Source organism: Candoia aspera, chromosome 4, assembly GCF_035149785.1.
Source record: "Candoia aspera isolate rCanAsp1 chromosome 4, rCanAsp1.hap2, whole genome shotgun sequence".
Taxonomy (NCBI): domain Eukaryota; kingdom Metazoa; phylum Chordata; class Lepidosauria; order Squamata; family Boidae; genus Candoia; species Candoia aspera.
The window spans coordinates 73,534,302-73,553,428 of NC_086156.1; the positions used below are offsets into that span (position 1 = coordinate 73,534,302).

At 41.5% G+C, this 19,127-nt stretch overlaps 1 protein-coding gene across 1 annotated transcript; it reads left to right on the forward strand.

Moving 5' to 3' along the window:
* Positions 1 to 6,532: 6,532 nt before the first annotated feature.
* Positions 6,533 to 8,791, forward strand: HEXIM1 (HEXIM P-TEFb complex subunit 1). The gene has a single exon (XM_063300545.1). It carries the CDS (start codon positions 7,518 to 7,520, stop codon positions 8,598 to 8,600), a length of 1,083 nt encoding a protein of 360 aa, XP_063156615.1. The 5' UTR covers positions 6,533 to 7,517; the 3' UTR covers positions 8,601 to 8,791.
* Positions 8,792 to 19,127: the final 10,336 nt, after the last annotated feature.

Below are 19,127 nucleotides of genomic sequence, written 5' to 3' on the forward strand. Positions count from 1 at the left end.
AGAGAAGACCCTCACCCCAATTCCTAAGGCAGTTGGTTTGGTTGGCCAAATATGTACTTTTAACTCAAAGTGCATTTTCCTAATGTTCATCCAAGACCTACAGTTCATAAATTAAGCCTATTGGCTCTGGTCCAGCCTTTTAGAGTGGCAAACAACAAGTATTTGCCTCCACTCAATTATTTTCTGATCAAACTGCAGAATTTTCTCCCAAATAAAAGGCCTAGGTGATTTGAGGAAATGGTAAAAGTTACATTTTGCTTAAGTCAGAGACTTCCAGTGCTTTAATATGAACACACATCCAAAGCTTAGGGTAAAATTGCTGCTGCTACTACTACAATACAATTGGTTTATTTTAGCCAACAGAATAAAACAACATTCATCAGTGCTATTAACGGTATAAATTTTGTAAGCTGCCCTGAAGACACTTAAAAATTGACCCATAAGGAAACAATTAAACTAATTAATTAATCCTGAGGGGTAACTAATTATTTTCAGTGGATAAAATATTGCTCATTAACATATGCAACTTACTTAATCTAAAGGGCCTATATATTGCCACAGTCCTTGGGGAAGGCACACGGTGCATCTATGTGGGCTTTGCAATCACATACATTTATCTTCCGCTGCCAAATGAACAGGACCTCTCTCAATAGGGGTTGGGCTACTCCATAACCAGATAAAAGTCAGCTTGGCCCGACCTTAATCATGAGTTATAGCCACACTTAGTCATAGTTAGAGCATCCCCATCAATGGAACTTAAGTTAGTCATTAGATTTTTTTTTAAAGACCCAAATAAAACAAACAATCATCCCCCTACCGGGATTCTGGTCATGAGCATTTTCAGAAACCTTTAACAAAACATTGTCAAGATATCCAGAACCAGCTTGCTACATAGAGATTAAAAATAGGTGCTAATGTATGGAATTTCACATCTTTCCCTATGCTAAATCACATTTTTGCACATAGGTTGCTGTTGCTGGCTATGTACAAATGAATCCAGCTGAGTTGAGGTTGCCAGCTCTTTATATGTTCCTGTAGCTGAGCCTTTTAATTGCAGTTTGAGTAGTGTCTGCTATAAAAAACTTAACCTGCTGATTTCTGGCCAGCAAACCAAGAGTGGCCCAAGGGAAGACTGGCCTGCTTCTGTTTTGATTTTCTGTGGGCATTTAGCAATCTTAGCTGATGTCACAGTTTCATCCAAACTTTGTGCATTCTGAAGGGCAAGGCTCTAAGGCCAGGGATCAGTTCTGTCTGGATCTGGACCTATGTTAAGCCTCTCCCCAGCCACTGGTTTATCTTGTACCAGCACTGAACCAAGGAATCTTCAGCAGCAATAGGCTCATGGGATGCCAAACTAAAAACCAACCAGGGCACAGCAAGGATTAGATCAGTGTCTCTCAACCTCAGCAACTTTAAGATGTGTGGACTTCAAATCCCAGAATTCCCCAGCCAGCATGGGAGTTGAAGTCCACACATCTTAAAGTTGCCAAGGCTGAGAAACACTGGTTTAGATCTTGCATTCCTCTCTGAGTACAAAAGGACTCTCACCAAGACGTGAGGGGAAAAAACACTGGCAGTTTTGCCAAGAAGATGATTGTAAGGATGTCTCTCTAGTGATGTTCCATTCTTTTTTTTTTTTTGGCATTCCTTCCCAATATAATGAGGGGAATGGACTGTCCCAACAGCAGGCATCCAAACTTCAGGTTGCAGCTTAGAAGGAAAAAAGCTTTCTGTTCTGCTGTCAACCATATCAATATTCAGCTCCCATGGAAAGCAAAAGACAAGAGGCTCTCTGGAAACAGAGAAAAAAGCATCTGAAAAATGGCTAGTTTTGTTTTCTGAAAATATTAAGAACAAATTTTCATCACTTGCAAAAGTTAGCTTTCACATACTTGTTAATATTCTTATTATGTACATGTTTTTAGACAGATGACACTGTTATTCCCATTTTACAAAAGAACCAAGGCTGGTTGACTTTGTGCAAAATAGTCTTAAACATTACTTGTATACAGCAAGCAGTCTGCAGAGCAGAAAAGGGACTCTTCTAACCGTAACTCTAAAGGCCCCAAGTCACCTCTGTTGGTACAATCCCAAAATGGCTTGGCCAAACAGGCATTGCCAAAGCTGAGGAAGAATGATTTCTTGGCATGTTCTGAAACAAAAATAGATGTATTTATTTACTTTATTCACACACTGATGCTACATGACAAATTCATTTTTCACAACACTCCTGCACTGAGAATAAACAGAATACTGCAATGTTCCCTAACCTGGCACCACCAAGTCTGTTGAACCACAGCTCCCATTATCCCAGCCAGTATGGCATGTGGACAGCCCCGGGCAAAGTGAATGACACTAATGAGGTAGTCCCATTGAACTCAGAATTGTTTATGAGTAAACACTTTCAAGCCTTGCACTATTAGATCATCTTATTTTCTTTATTCTATTGCACATACTGCCCTCTCTGGGTTTCAGTATTTTATGTTCCTCAACCTGGAATTATGCCCATTAGACAGAGTCAATATTGCATTGTGGTTACGATGTTGGCCTAGGAGCAGGGGAACCAAGGTTCTAACATATCCTCAGCCACAGAAACTCACTGGATGACTTTGGGCCACTTTCTCTCTCTCTCAGCCCACCCTACCTCAGAGAATTCTTGTTGTAGAGAAAAACAGGATGGAACACTATGTATGTCACCTTGAGCTCTTGTACAAAAAGTGGGATATAAATCTAATAAATATACTGAGGAATGCATTATTCTATACTGAGAATTGCATTCTTATTCTTCTGGATAATTCAGTCCTGTTGCAGAAGATACATTTCACACATGACTCTAAGTCATTATTTAGATTCAGCTCAGCACAGTGTTAGAACCTGGCTGCTATAGCTATGGTTAAAGCAAATTAAGGCTTAGGGCAATGAGTGAATCTAGCCTCTAAAGCTAGAATCTGACTTGAAGGATTGACTTTGCCATAGCACCAGGACCTTAGGCAAGTTACATTTTCCTAAGCTGAGTTTCTCCATTTTACTTTCATAGGACTAAACCACCTTTACAATTTTATTTTCTGTCTTCACCTTTTTTCTGAATAATCGTTAGTGATGTGCTATTAAGAATGTTGTCAATCCATCATTTAAAAAGGCTGCATTCAGTGTAAGTTCTTTGTAAAATCTCAGCACTTTTCAAGCTAACTGAAATAAGCCTTGGAAAATGTGGCCTTTTAGAATGAGGAAAAGTTCACATCTTGCTAAGCCATCAGGGTTTGTTGAATAGGTCACTATTAGCTAGGCTTATGCAATAACAAGCTACACTGGCTGTTGCAGACATCACATCTAGTCATTAATATGATTTGTTTACTTTTGGCTTTATATTTATGAACCCAACCACTTAATCTACAAGCCATGATTAAACCAAAATGGCTCAGTGCATTAGGCAACTTCTTAGTGTCTAGGACCATACTTAACAAATTTGGGAGGATAAATACCAGTAGGCAGGATAATCATATAAAATAAGTAGAATGATGTCAAATAAATGGGCTGGGACAAGATTTTTTGTAATTTCTTGGGTTTGGGGAAATTTCTTACATTAACAGTGTTACATGTACAAACATACCTCAGAGATATTGCAGATTCAGTTCAGATCACCGCAATAAAGCGGATATCGCAATAAAGCAAGTCACACAATTTTTTGGTTTCCCAGTACATATAAAAGTTAACATTTACACTATACTGGAGTCTATTAAGCGTGCAATAGCATTATGTCTAAAGAAATGTACATATCTTAATTAAAAAATACTTTATTACTAAAAAATGCTAAACATCTGATTAACAATAATGAAAAAGTTTGAAATATTGCAAGAATTACCAAAATGTGACACAGAGACAGGAAGTGAGCAAATGCTGTTGGGAAAAATGGCACCAATAGACTTGCTTGACACAGGGTTGCCACCAACCTTCAATTGGCAAAAAAATGCAGTATCTGCAAAGCACAATAAAGCAAAGTGCAATAAAACAAGGTGTGCCTGTATCTTGGGAGTTACCCTACAGCCTTGCTGGGTAGTCTGCCTTAAAGTGGCAGGAAATCCTGTTGTAGATTTTCACATAACTGAAGGTGATTCTGGGGCTCACAAAAAAGAAGCTATGGGGCCACTTGTACTCCTCAGGCTAAATTTGTACGGCGTGATATGGAAATTCAGTCTGTCCCTGTTTTATATACTTCTTGATAAGATGCTAAATCCATTGCTGAATAGCTCAGAAGTATTTATTTCTCACATTTATATGGGCACCCATCTCACACAATGCGAATCTGGTGGCATACAATGAATATACTATTTTCACTGTTTGAAATTTCAATTGTTTAAACTTGGGTATCTCACTTTTTTAAAATGTTTGATTCTTGATAATGCCCCAGCTTCACTAGATCGTGTGGTAAGTTACAGATGCTCCAAATGATAAATGTACTTTAAAATAAAATAAAAGTGAAATAGAGTGTTGACTTACAGGATGGTTGTGTTGGAGACACATTTGCATTTTGGCCCTTATGGTGTTTTATTACCTGCTCCATCTTTTTTGTACAGTATTTCACAGTACTCTCAAGATGATTATGCTATAGAGAAACATTGCATAGCAATAACAAATCAATCTACTTTATAATATCAGCATGCTGCAAACCTAGTAAGGCAGCTGTGCTGAACTGAAATGAACAAGGAAAGTGTTAAGTAAGACAACCCAGTATAATGCCTAAAACTCTTGCTTTCTGCCATTTAAAAGTGTAGTTCTTATATAATTACCTCAACGCAATTACATGCCAACATGCTTTCATAGGTTAAGGATAACATGCTGGCATTTCAAATTTATTTAATCACTTCTCAGGCTTTTTATCATCCTAAAAGATACCTTCAGGAGGCCGATCAAGCTCCCAAAGAAGTCCCTATTTGGCCTCAAGCATGGTCAAATGATACTTTTTACCTTTTCTTTACAAATTATTATGCACCTGGCCACTTTTTCCAGTGTAAAAGCTAGCCAAACACTTGTCCCGCTACAGCTCCACAGTGTGGCCCACAAGCAAGGCCACAGTAGTTCAGTTCTACAGACAAGCCAGGATTCTGGGAAGGGAGATGTGAGCAGCTGTGGATGATAAAGGAAAGCCTCTCCCTCTACGGAGCCCTTTCAGGTGGTGGGCCTGCAAAGGACGAGTTCCTGGTCTGCAGCTCCACTGATGCAATCCAAGCCAGCCAGTCTGGCCTTCCAGCTTCAGCTCAGTGGAAAAGATGGCCCTTTTTTATTTTCCTTGTTGGACTGCCAAGCAAGGCAGCTGTGGAGCCTAACCTGACGGCCCACAGGGCTTCAAACAGGTGAAACAGAACTGAGGGTAAACTGGCCTCTGAGCATATACAGAAAGCATTTGCTTCATGGTGACTTGAGCCAGCTTCTAGGCATTAGGACAGAAGTGCTCGGAGGCCTCAAGGTCTGCAGGTTCCTTTCCAAAAATCAGTCACTGTTCTTATATACCAACCTGCATCTCTTCATAGCCAGAGGGAAGAACTAGCAGTAACTGGCTAATAAATCTTTCTACTTTAATCTGTTGCAACTCGAAATATCTTCCTCTTACGAAAGAAGGAGAGTCTAAGTCTCAGTCTTTAACCACTAGACTACAACCCCCTTTCCAGGCCTCCAATTACATCATTTGATTTGGCGAGAGGACTGACTTTATGCCTTTAAGACGGAACTAATTTCCAACTTCGGTTTGTTTACAACTCCCTCCACGTAGATCAGTCACCGTCATAGGTTAACATAACTGGTTTCTTTACACAACGAATAGTGACCTTCCGCCAGCGAGAGCTTCCTACTCTACTCTCCTGTCCAAATCTTTTTTGCCACTAGATGACATTTCTGCTCCCCCTAAATTCTCGAATAGTTACTGAAATTCCGCGATCTTAAGCGGATGACTCATTACAAAATCCTCTTAATCTTTAGAGTTACATTGGAACTACTTTTTGGGCACTACCATATTTTTTTCTTGAAGATTAAATTACCAAGCTATTTTCCTTCATTACTATTATGACAGAGAGAGAGTCTGAGGTGGCATTCATATGAAGACGAGCTCTAGAAGGACTCAGGAGGTCTGTTCAACACGCGCAAAGATTTCAAAATTCCCATATATTGTTGGTATATTCCAGTTCCCACCTCCTCCACCGCCTCCAACTATCGTCCTCTGATTGGCTCAGTTAATATTGAAGGACTCCGGCTATAGCCATTCATGTTTTAGTTATTTAGGCAGCCTACCAGAGAGTGCTTCCTTCTTTGCCCAGCCCTCCCTGAATATTGATTGGCTAAACAACAGTGCCCTGCCGCGATTCTGGGAAGGGTAGTCATTGTGTTAAAAGAGAGCTGGGCAATCGATCGGAAAAAGAAACCACAAATCCCGAGATACCTTGGGACCAGGAGAATGAGGAGCGGCTGCGCACTAAGGTGAAGGGGCTGGTTCGTTTATATAAGGCGAGGAAACGCGCTAGGAGTAGCAGTTGAGAACTGGCGGCGCTTGAGTAAGGGAAGAAAGCGGTGGAAGGAGGGGTGGGGTTAAACTGCAGGGAGGGGGAGATTCGAACTTTGGGTGTGCGTGGAGGAGTTAACCCTCCCTCATTTGGTTAACTCTTTCCTCTCCGTGGTGGAAACTATTTTTAACCCGTTCGAGGCTGGAGAGGTTTTAATAGCTGAAGCTTGGGACGGAAAACTTTTTTTTTAAAAGCGATTGTTGGGAGTCCAAATTGGTGAGAAAAACGAAGAACGCCTGCACACTTATACCTTGGCACTGGGACTGCCTTCAACTCTTTCGTGCCTGGACTGTAGCAACGTTAACCCTTGGTTGTGTGGATTTGGACAGTTAACACTTTATTACCTGCACTGGAGTGAGAACGCATGCTGCTTAACTCTTCAGTGGCCTTTTCATCTCTCGGATCTTTCCTTTTTTCCTTATATAATCATTACTGCGTACAAGGTGTTTTTGAGGACATACTGACTCTGTTGCCGTGGCTCGTGCTTTAGCTGGAACTTTATTTTTTGCTTTTAATCGTTTTACAATTTGAGATGTGCATCTTTTCTGTGCTGTGACAAGCAGGAGAAGCAGAGACTGGAGAAAAAAAAAACCCTGATACTTCCACACTTCCCAGAAGGTAACGAACATTTAAAGACTCTTGGGTGACCAAAACAGCTGCTGGTCTTTTCTCTCTGCAAGGTTTAATGTTTGTAACTTTCTAGAAAACTAAGGGAGAGCAAGAAAGGCATCCGGTTTAATACTCCTGATAACTGTTCTAGGATTAAGCAGTAAAAGTTCTGTCAAGTGCTGAAGTGTTAGAAGTACTTGATTTCTCAGAACTTGTGAAGCTGGCAGCCCCAGCCCCGTCGCGAGGCACTGTTGGCTGATTAGATCTCCCCGCTTCAAGGGAAGAGGGAGTCGACCCCTCGGACTTAAGTAGCCACCAAGCCCCTTCGGGCTGACGAAATTGCTGAACACACCAGCCATGGCTGATGCTGCCCTCTCTGCCAATCTGAGGCAGCAACCGAATGGCAAAACATCTTTTCCCCCCTGCAAGGATGCAGGTGGTGGAGACAGCGGCGGAGGGGGACCTTTCCTTGGGTCTCCACCCACCAACCAGGAACTGCTCCAAGGAAGAGAGATGGCCGATAGGTGGCAACCAAGAGAGGCTGCCAGGCAGCAGGGTGGCAGGCCGGTGAGTGCTGATGTTGCCTTCCCTGGTGTAGATCCGGCAGTTCCTGTGCTTGGAGGAAGCCAAAGTCTGGATACCCCAGAAGAAGGAATTGATCAGATTGAAGACCAGACAGTTGGTGCAACTTCAGACACCCAGGATGCAGGCAATGGAGAGCAGCCAGCCCTACAGGAGCAGGGATACTGTGGGCCTGTTGACCAGAGGTGCAGATCCCAGTCTGGTGGAGAAGAGGAAAAACAGTTGGGCAAAAAGAAACACAGGAGGCGCCCTTCAAAGAAGAAAAAACATTGGAAGCCTTATTACAAGCTCAGCTGGGAAGAGAAGAAGAAGTTTGATGAGAAGCAGAGCCAACGGGCTTCCAGGGTGCGGGCAGAGATGTTTGCTAAAGGACAGCCTGTTGCACCATACAACACCACACAGTTCTTGATGGAGGATCACGATCAAGAAGAACCAGATTTGAAGACAAGCCTTTACCCCAAAAGATCTGCTACAAAGTCAGATGAGACCAGTGAGGAAGACTTTGTGGAAGAGGAAGATGGTGGTAGTGATGGGATGGGAGGGGATGGTACTGAATTCCTCCAGAAGGACTTCTCAGAGACATATGAGAGATATCATGTAGAGAGTCTACAGAACATGAGCAAACAGGAGTTGATCAAGGAATATTTGGAGTTGGAGAAGTGTCTTTCCAGGATGGAGGATGAGAACAACCGCCTACAGATGGAGAATAAGAAATTTGCAGGGGACTCAACAGAGGACCCCCGGGTAAGTCAGTTAGAACAGGAACTGGACAGGTTGAGAGCTGAGAACCAGAAACTCTTGAAAGAAAAGGAGCTTGGCAGACAACAGGAGAACAATTTCTCTAAACTGGGAGAATGAAGCTGAACATTTTTCTGAGGACGTAAGTGGAACTGGACAGAAACCATCCCAAGATGCTGTATTCATATTGTGGGGTGCGTGTGTATATATACACATACACACATATATATATAGACAGAAAGGACTCTTTTTTTGTGTGATTTAATCAGAATAAATTCAAAATCTTACATTGTTTTTGAAGATAGCTCTAATATAGTGTGTGCTCTTTTTTAATTATGTGTAATCAAGGGGTTTGGGGGTTGTTGTTTTTTTAAGTGAGAAAGCAGAATATCCAACATTCCTGGGGGAATTTTTAAAAGTTCATCTGACTCGTTCAAAAACAGAATTTGTGATCCTTGTAAAGGAGAGACTAGTTGGTGAAGAGGGAATGGGGTGGGGGAAGGGACATGTAAAATAGTCACATTCTGAAAAAAAGGCTATCCGGATTCGTGCAGAGAGTTTAAATAAACTGAAGGACATGTCAGCATAATTATTCTGGTGTGATTTCTAGAAAAATAATTCAAAATATTTTCTTTCAGTAGAGAATATTGTGAATAATTTTTCCAGGCAATATTTGGATGCTGTTTTAAAGGAATATGAACTGGAAGGGATAGATAGTTCCAAGCCATTGTGTGGTGGTCCTAATAGAGGAGAGAAACCATTAGTCCAAAGTTACTCTATTTATTTGAGCACTCTTTATTTGTTGTGTGTATTATTATTAAGGGGTGGGGGGTGAGCTGCCAGAGCAAGTTACATTATTTTACTGTTCTGTTTGGCTTCACAACAAACCTGCATGGTAAATCTCTGTTTCCATCTCTATACTTGGAGTCAGAGGATGGGCAGTTGTGATCTGCCCAAAGCAATAGAGGTGGAGCACTGAATTCCTGTTGCCTAAATGCAGTTTTCTATCACTGAAAATGTTTAATAGGGATGTTGCTGGCTATTTCTCCACAAACTCTTTGCAGCCTTAGTAAGTCATTTATTAGATGATACTTGAGGCAGAAGGAAATGGCAAATCACCTTTCTCTTTTTAAAAGTTCAGGTTTTTAGTTTGGATAGGACGAGATAACTATCCTGTCTTGTCCTATCCAACTTCAACAGCAAGAAAGTAGTTTTTCAATGGCCAGCCTGGCTAGTGGCCTGCAGTGATTTTTCTGTTTTGCCAGCTGTTCTGCCCTTATCTTAGTTTGGCAGCCTAGCTCACTTTCTTGAACTATCTGGACAGCTTACTGAATTATGGGAAACCTAATTTTTTCTCCCCTTGAACATGATAATGCAAATACAGAGAGGATCATGTGTATATGCAAGCATTATGAAAGCTACTGCTGTGATCCTATGTATCAGGCAGCCTGGTGTAATCTGGTTATGGGAATGGTAATCTAAAAATCATTTTCTATTAGCACTGCTGGCTGAGGCTGATGGGAGTGAAATCCAAAGCATCTGGAGGACACCCAATGATCTGCCAGTTGTTATAGCTTCTTTTAATGCAACTCTCACTTGAAATTGAGATTTGCTTACAAATAAACATGGATATATTCTTGTGAAGCCCCTTTATCCATGCCCTCAAGGTGACAGGTTTTATTAGTGTTAAACGTTAAGGTGGGATCCTTTTATGCTCCCAAGACTATTCCATTAACCCTGCAGAAGCAAGTTACCATTTTTATGAATTCAGCCTACAAAAATGTGGAGGGAATTGAGTGAGAATACAGACTTGTGCCTCCACTGCAAAACTTGTATTTCACTTTTACTCTATTCTGGTGCATAGAGGGACACAGGCTTGGCACAAACATAATGCTGTCCAGTTTCATAGCACACTCCCCATATTTTACATGCGTCTTCCCTCCTAATGCTAAATATTCCCTCGTTTTTAAAAGCAAACAAGTAATGTCTTTAGTAGTGTATTGGATAACTTGTTTAGGTACTTATAATTTGTAGATATTTATGGCTTGCCTTATAAACCTCTGGGGTCCTTGAGAAGATAAACTAAATTTAAAAAATAAAGCCAATACAAAACAAAAGCTAACCTGACCATTAAAAATTGTAAAGAATACAAATCTTCATTTCCTATTTGAAGGAATTATGTCCAACTTTCCTACGAAGGTGCACCAATATTGAGGGGCACTGTGACAGAAAAAAAGGCCTTACTTCATGCCTACCAGTCTGATCTCTGGGAGGGAACTTAGACTGGAGCTGTGGCTGTAAATTATGGGCTAATATTTCCCCTAACAATGAGAAATACCCACTGATCTAGACATCAGGCAGCATTCTGTTTCGCTTTGCAGATGAAAAAGGAAGTTCACATGGCAGGCAGGCACGGACTTGTCTGGAGGGCATTCTGGATTTCCTAACCAAAATGCACAGCTCTCTGCAGTGACTAGATGAACTCCATGTCTTGCAGTTGCCTTGGCCACTGACACATTTCTACATTAGAGATCAAAATGAGTTGCTTGGGCCTTCCCTCCAGGGGAACTGTAATTCTGGGAAGGGTAGTCCAGGGATCAAGAATGCTCACTCTTTGACCTAACTGGAGCCCCCAGAATTACATGGAGAGTGGCAGCCGTTCCAGGTTGTAGATACATCCTGGTTCAAGAGAGCTGTCTGATCTTGCTTTGTGGGGCCAGTTCACCCATTAGTTCTCCCCTCCTCCATTCATCCCATGGATATTCTCTATGCTGCTACTTTTTACCATTCAATCCTCCCTTTCGGCAGCCAAGCTGCTTCAGGCTGAGGATTGCCTTAATTACCCCTCCCCACCAAGGGAACATGAGAAAAAGCTGGGTGGTTGGTCTGCTCAGCAAGTGAAGCCTGAGAGACAAAATCAGCCTTTTGAAGGCCAAGTAACTATAAGCCACCCTTACTGCCCTGTACCGGAGACCGAGATGTCTAGGATCCCTTCTGAGAGAAGGTTGCTGAAGTGAGGACTTGGCAGTTTTTGGAAGGGGCTTTCCAACAACTGCTAGAGGAGAGATTCATCCAGGTTTGGGGGAAAGAGAAAAGCAGCTCTGAGCAAGGGCTGGCCCTCTCGACGCCTTGTTTTGGGGAGGGTGTTTTCAGGAGTGGGTGTAATGCTATCCGTTAGCCCTTCAGTCTCCAAACTGCAGGAAGGGTGGAACTTCAACTGCGATGCCAGAAAGAGGTCTTGAATTTTTAGTTTGTGCCTTCTGAAATGAAATACTGCTTGTACCTCTACTCCAAGGGCAACAGACGATAGAGCTCTTCTGAAAGGAAGTGGCCTGGCTGATTACATACCTTATGGGAGGAAGCAGGGCAAAAAAACCCTGCCATTTCATCCAGAAATACTCAGCTCGGTTTTTGAAATCACAATCTAATTTCTTGTGTATATCCTTGATTTTCAATAATTAGGAGGAACATACTTATAAAGTAGGTAACATTTTTTTGCCAGCCCAACTTTTTCTGGTGTAAGATGTATGAATAAATATGCTTCCTGACTGCATATTTTGAGAAGAGCTGAAGAGTTCTGTGTAACTCACTCTTGCTTAGAGTCAATGCTATCTGGCAATAGTTGTGTTGTCTCTGAATTTTTTCCCCTCTGGGGATTGGCAAGATTTGTCTATACCAAGACCTTTTAAGAGTCTTTTGTGCCTTTCAGCATGTGGGAACTCAAACACTGAAGGTTATACAGTTGTAATCGATATTATTCAACCCCCACTGCAAATCAGGTTGTCAAAATGTACAGACTTTCAGCTGTTTGCAATGAACAAATCAAACAAAAGCAATTGAAATAGCTCCACACAACGAATGCTTCAAGTGGTCTCCCCAAAGTCAACTGAAAATGCAACTTATAATGACTTCTCCAGTCTCAAAATTATTCAACCCCTTCATGGCAAGCATCTTCAGTACTTAGTAGAGCATCCTTCTGCTGTTATGACCTGCTGCAAACGAGATGCATAGTCAAACAGCAGCTTCTGGCAGCGTTTCTGAGGAATCTTAGCCCATTCCTCACAAGCAATGGCCTCCAGTTCAGTAATATTCTTGGGTTTGCGTGCTGCAACCGCCTTCATCAAATCCCACCAGAGATTTTCTATGGGGTTCAAGTCAGGTGATTGTGATGGCCACTGTAGAACCTTCCAGGACTTTTTCTGCATCCAAGCCTTAGTGGAATTTGAGGTATGCTTGGGATCATTGTCCTGTTGGAAGGTCCAGTGACACCCAAGCTTCAGCTTCCTTACAGATGGCATTACATTTTCTCCTAGGATTTCCTGATACTTCAATGAATCCACCTTGCCTTCCACACGCTGCAGGTTTCCAGTGCCAGAGGATGCAAAGCAGCCCCAGAGCATCACCGAGCCATCACCATGCTTACCTGTAGGCAGAGTGTTCTTTTCAGTGTATGCTTCATTCTTCTTCCCCCAGACATACTGCTGGAGGATATTGGGTCAAAAAGTTCGTTTTGTTTCATTGCTCCACAGAACAGAATCCCAAAACCTCTGTGGCTTATTTATATGATTTTGAGCATATTGGTGCCGACTTTTCTTGTGCTTTTGGGTCAGTAGTGGTGTATGTCTTGGAGTTCTGGCATGGGAACCTTCTGTGTCTAGTACGCGCCTTACTGTGCTCACTGAAACCTCAGTGCCTGTTGCCACCAAGTCTTGCTGCAGGTCTTTTGCAGTCACTCGAGGGTTTCTCTCCACCTGCCTTCTCAGAAGTCTGGTTGCAGCCATTGGCAGCTTCCTTCTTCTGCCCCGTCTGGGTAGTGTCACCACTGTTCCTTTGACTTTGAACTTGCGAACTATGCTTCCAACGGTGTCTCTAGGAACATCCAGTGCCTTTGCTATCTTTTTGTATCCTGTTCCTTGTTTGTGAAGGGCAATGATCTCTTCTCTTACCTTTTTGGACCATCCTTTTGACTTAGCCACACTGTATTTCTAACATGTAGTCAAACGTGACATTCAACAAACTCCTAGCCAGTTCATGTGTTCCAGCTCAAGCACACCTGGTGCAACTAATGAAGCCCTTGATTAGCAGCATCAGGCGTGCTTCAGACAACATCTGTTTTGCATACTGTATGTGTGCTGTTGTGACAGATTCTATTCAGGGGGTTGAATAATTTTGAGACCGGAGAAGTCATTATAAGTTGCATTTTCAGTTGAATTTGGGTACACCACTTGAAGCATTCGTTGTGTGGAGCTATTTCAATTGCTTTTGTTTGATTTGTTCATTGCAAACAGCTGAAAATCTGTACATTTTGGCAATCAACCTGATTTGCAATGGGGGTTGAGTAATTCCAATTACAACTGTAGTTAAAAAATGCATGCATGCAAGGAGCATAGACATTTTGCTACTTGCAGCAAGAAATATACTGATGAAGTGTGTATATGGGTGAGTGTGGGATCTTCTACTCTTTTCCTGACTAAGGTAAGGGGAATTTGGCATTGTAATATTTGAGTTCATTTACAATTCCTGTATTTGCAAGTAAAATGTAAGAATGAAGGAAGTTTTACTCAATTTCCCAACGTTCACCTCTTGAAGGAAATAGTGGTTTTTGACTTATGAACACTTGAATTACAACATTGCCACAGTTCAAAATGTAGTGAATGGTATCAATGTTTTACAAATTACCCCCATATCTGCTCCCTGGAAGCCAAGCTGGTTTAACAGTAAATCCAAAGGCCAGTCTGGTGTCAACGCCAGAAATGGTGCTGCCCCACCGAAAGCCACTGGGGCTGCCCAAGTTTGAGATGTAAAATTTATTGTTTTACAAGAGGTAACAAGTAGTATGGTAAGACATTATTTTTATGTTCTTATGATTAAAGAAGCATTTTTTTCTGAAATGAGTAGAAATATTTTTATCAAAGTGACATGACTGTTGTATTTGCACAACAGATTTAATTATTATCCTTAGTTATAAACGTGTACTATTTTTACTCCGACACAAGCAGCTTGGTTAAGTTTCAGGCTTACAGTATAGTTTGAACTCGAAAGGCTGCTTGCTGTGCTCATCTTAAGATATCTTATCTCTAAGATATCCAAGATGGCAGTCATTTTGGGTGCAAGTGATAGAGGATGTGTGAAACTCAGTTAAAGAGGCCTACATGGTGGTAGTAAAGTGGCACCATGCACTTGCTGTGCTATGTAAACAAAGCCAATGTTTTATTTCTTAATGTGCGAAAACACGTAATCCAGTGGCTTATCTCCTAATCCTGCTTCCATAAACTGTAAAAGGAAAGAGGGGCACATGTAGCAATGCAAGATGGAGCTGTTTCACTCATGAGTGTTCAGACTAACAGTTCAACTCTTCCTTCACAGTCTGAACACCAGCCCAAGTGGCATCATGGCCTAAAGAACAAAGGCCGCCTCCACCTGGGTTGCAGAAATCTGGACAACTACATGTCAGCAAAGCAATACAGAAAAAGCAAATTCTCTGCTGCTGTCTGCTGCTCATCTGGATACGATATAAATTTAAATAATAAATTAATAAATAAATATCTGTTGTGGTATCAGTGACGGTAGTCCTAATAAAGCATCTGCTGCCAAATTTGATGTAGCAGTTTTATTCCTACTGTGAAAGAGGAGATTTGTTAATTCTTTTATTTTGATTTATGCCTCATCTTTCTGCCTCTTGAGTAGTCAAGCCAACTAGTAGACTTCGACCATTCCCATTTACTTCTGGACTCCTTAGGGTTACCTCTAAGTACTGATGGCCATGAAAGCGCCATCAAAAAAAAAAAACCAACAACAAACCTACTTTGCTGGTGTTAAATTCTCCACTTGCTGCTTCAACTGGGTTGCAGGCACAGTACAAAGTGCCATTTTTGCTCTTTAAAGTTTTCAAGGGCCTGAGCTCAGGCCTCCATGATAGTCTCCCTGCGAGAAGCCTTCCTGTTCAGTGCAATTATCATCCGAACCCTGGCTGAGGGTATTCCTACCTTCAGAAATTAGGCAGGTGGCGACCAAAGGCTGGACCTTTTTCAGTGGCAATGCCGCTTGTGAAAGCTCCCTCTGAAAATGTCTGCCTGCCTGGTTTAGCATTTTCACTGCAGGTGTCCTCCCATGCTTTGGGTTAATAATCTAATCATACCACAGCTGGTATTTCTGCCTTTAATATACAGTATCCATAGTGGATCATTTATATATTGCTTAGCAGCTTTGAACCTATGTGGGCAAATGAAATGCAAAAATATTTGAAATAGTTCCATTAATGATTTTTTTAAAAGAATCTTACTGCATGTAGTAAATGAATTCATCAGGGAGAAAGCAAGTATCTCCCTGACCCAGTTTACAGAAAGTAGTAAGGATGGTTTTAAAAAAATGTGAGCCCTACAAGCAATATAAAAAGTATAATTTGCGCAACACGTGGGATAGCTCTCACAGTTGCATGAAGGAAGTAGCGAGTCAATACCACTATTGCAAATGCTGTACAAACCATCTATGGCTGGTATCTTTATTAGGCAGAGCTACCACTGGAATCTATCAGCTCTTCTATGTTCTTGTTAGAATCCGTTTCAAGACAAGCAGGGACATACATCTGACTATTGGGTAAACAAGAAAGTAGATTTTTAATTTTGGCAAGAGAAAGTACCAGAAAGCAGCTGTTCTGTCTTGTTCTGCTACAAGGGCCAATAAACAGAGGACTCACCTTCAGACAGTGTTTCTCAACCTTGGCAGCTTGAAGATGTGTGGACTTCAACTCCCAGAATTCCCCAGCCAGCCATGTCCACACATCTACACATCTTCAAGTTGCCAAGATTGAGAAACACTGCCTTAAGAAGTGGCATGTCACCAGAAGGGCTAAAAGCAAACTAGCCGAGGAATTGGAAGAATGCTACACAAGTGACTTCTGCTGCGCTCCCCCCACCAGAACCTGCAGGTCACCTCAAGCACAGCATTTCCTGGTGGAATTGTGCAAGTCACATCTGTAGCTAGGAACCATCAACTGAGAAGCAATCAAGTCATGTGCATTTGAATATGAAACTCTCTTTTTTCTTTCCGATACAAGCTGATTCTCAGGAGGGGATGTGAGGAAAGAACAGACACAAGGGAAGGCATGCCAGGGAGAAAAGGACCCTGGGACTAGCCCTAGCTGAGATTCAGTCCTTTTTCTCCCTCTACCCCTGCACTGCACCTCTATGTGTACAAGCACATTTGACAGGGGTGGGGAATATGTGGCTTCTCAAATGTTGAGCTACAACACCCAGCATTCCTTACTATTGGCCATGTGAGCTGGTCTGCTAGGAGATGTAGTTCAGCAACATCTGAAAGACCACGGGTTCTTTATCACTCATATGGGCTATATATGCACAATACACTTATCCTTGACTAACTGAAATGTGGTTTGTTGAGCCCAACATTTTGACTTCACATGACAGATTAGATCATGAACCCCAGAGGCTGTGGTTTATTTAGCCCATGTGTTAGGCTAAAATGTGGTTGACTTCTTTATGGTCCAATACGCAGCGTGACTCCAGTCTTTGGGCAAGAGGTTGTCTCATTAAACTGCTTTGTAATGATTCACATGTCTGAGATGTACTTGTGGGCAGCAGGAACTGGTATCAGTGAGCTGTAGTTCCCAGCCCACATAGTGAAGTTGTATCTAGAGGACCTCTGGACCTGCCATCCTAGTCCACTTGCCATTCCACCAGGTAGCCGCGTAAGCTTCTACATGGCTTTATCCAAAGCTGCTATTTTTCACCCAGCTCTGATTGCTGCATTTCCCACTCTTGGGCCTCCAAAAGTTACTGGATTACACATTCTGTCCTCATCAACATGACCACTGGTTGAGAAAGTTGGGCACCTTAATCCAATATTTAGAGACCCGTAGTAGAAAAAGGATTAGTGAACACTGGAGTTCAAGATGAGAGTGAAGTGTTGCAGATGTCCTATTCTACCAATTCTCCTTACCTATTTCTTTCCTCAAGGAATCTTATTTCCTAAGGAAAGTAGCATGGCAAGGACATTGAGTCTTGTCAAATTTTACATACTTGTTTAATAAGCAACCATGTAAGAACACACTAGCACTGCCAATTTATGGGTACAGTTTTGTTTTCTTTTTAAAAAAACATTCAAATTAAGTGGTGGAAGTTTTTCCTGGCATGGAGATGGGGAAGGCTGCCTGCTTAAGTTCAGCAAGAAAATGTTTGTTAAAGGCACAGGAGCAATATCTGGAAAAATAAAAGGTGGCAACCAGGAAATAATTGGAATTCTACATTCTGTACATTTGCATAATGTTGAGAATTTTCACTGATCAAAGAACCTGAGGCTTTTGACTGCAAGACAAATGTCACAGTGCTTGCATGCCCTGAAAGGAAACTAGGTTTTGGTTTATTTGCCAAGCCATCTTCATTAAGTCCAGAGATTCCATGAATTAGTGGAAATCTCTTGATGTAAAATGCTGCATTTCTAGAGAGTCAAGCAATCTCGTTCTTCATGCTTACCAGGGGATTGTGGGAAATGAAGTTCAAAATTACTGGAGTTAACTAAGTAGGGGAATCCTGAATAAGGGTTTTCAGAGACAACTGTTATAAAAATACTGTTTCCATTACTCTGTAACTGCTCCACCAATCTAGCTCTCTCTCCTATCTAAAAAAGAATGGCTTTTGAGAACAGCCTTGTAATCTTCCCTTGTAACTCCAGATCAGATTGCTGGCTGAAATCTAATTATATCTAGCAGGCTTTCATTCTTTTGCATTCAATACACTTGATATAAAAGAATCCAGGGAAAAGGAAAATAAGTCACTGCTTCTTCAAAAAGAAGGGCAGTACTGATTCAGGTAAAAGTCTACCTCTGAGACAAAAATTATCTATCTTTCATCCTGTATCCCAACAAAAGAAATTCAGTGTGTATAGCCAATTAAAACATAAAAAGCAAAGCTATGAAAACCAACACTGGGAACAACACAAGTAACAAAAATTGGGAGTACCGTAATGATAATTATACTACTGTTATCCTCCCTTTCAGCAAATGATCCTAAACTGCTTTTGTACACTGAGTTAGCCTTTGCTACCAAGCACCGAAAGGGCATCACAGTGTCCCACTGGCAGTCTTGTCCCCCTGATTATAGGGCCTGGGATGAAAGAGAATGCCCTATTTGTTTATTATTAAAAATCTACCATAACTTCCTAGACAGTGCACTGATCAGTTTAAAAAGTGTGATCTGGAACCAATAGATATATGAGACAATAAAAAGCGGTATATAAACCAACAGCATCATTAACAAATGCAGAAGATAAAAAGAACAAGAATGAGTAATAAATGCAACAGATGAAATCACAGTAAAACCAACAGGGAAACAGCCTTTCAAATCTATAAAACTGGTTCCTAAAACACCTGAGGGAAGTAAAAGATGTTCATTCACAATAAGACCGTAATGCAGGAACCAGGCAAGCTTGTTTGAGGATTTAAGGCATTAATCGCAAACCTGGTACCCTACAAATAATTTCTACTTCCTGAATTCCCATGGCTACATTAGCTGAGATTTCTGAGGGTGTAGTCCCACCAACAGCAAAGTCAAGTCTCAGGTTGAACTCCACTCCTGGTGGCTAGCTGGATATGATCATGCTCTTTTCTTGGCAATGACACAGAAGTGATCT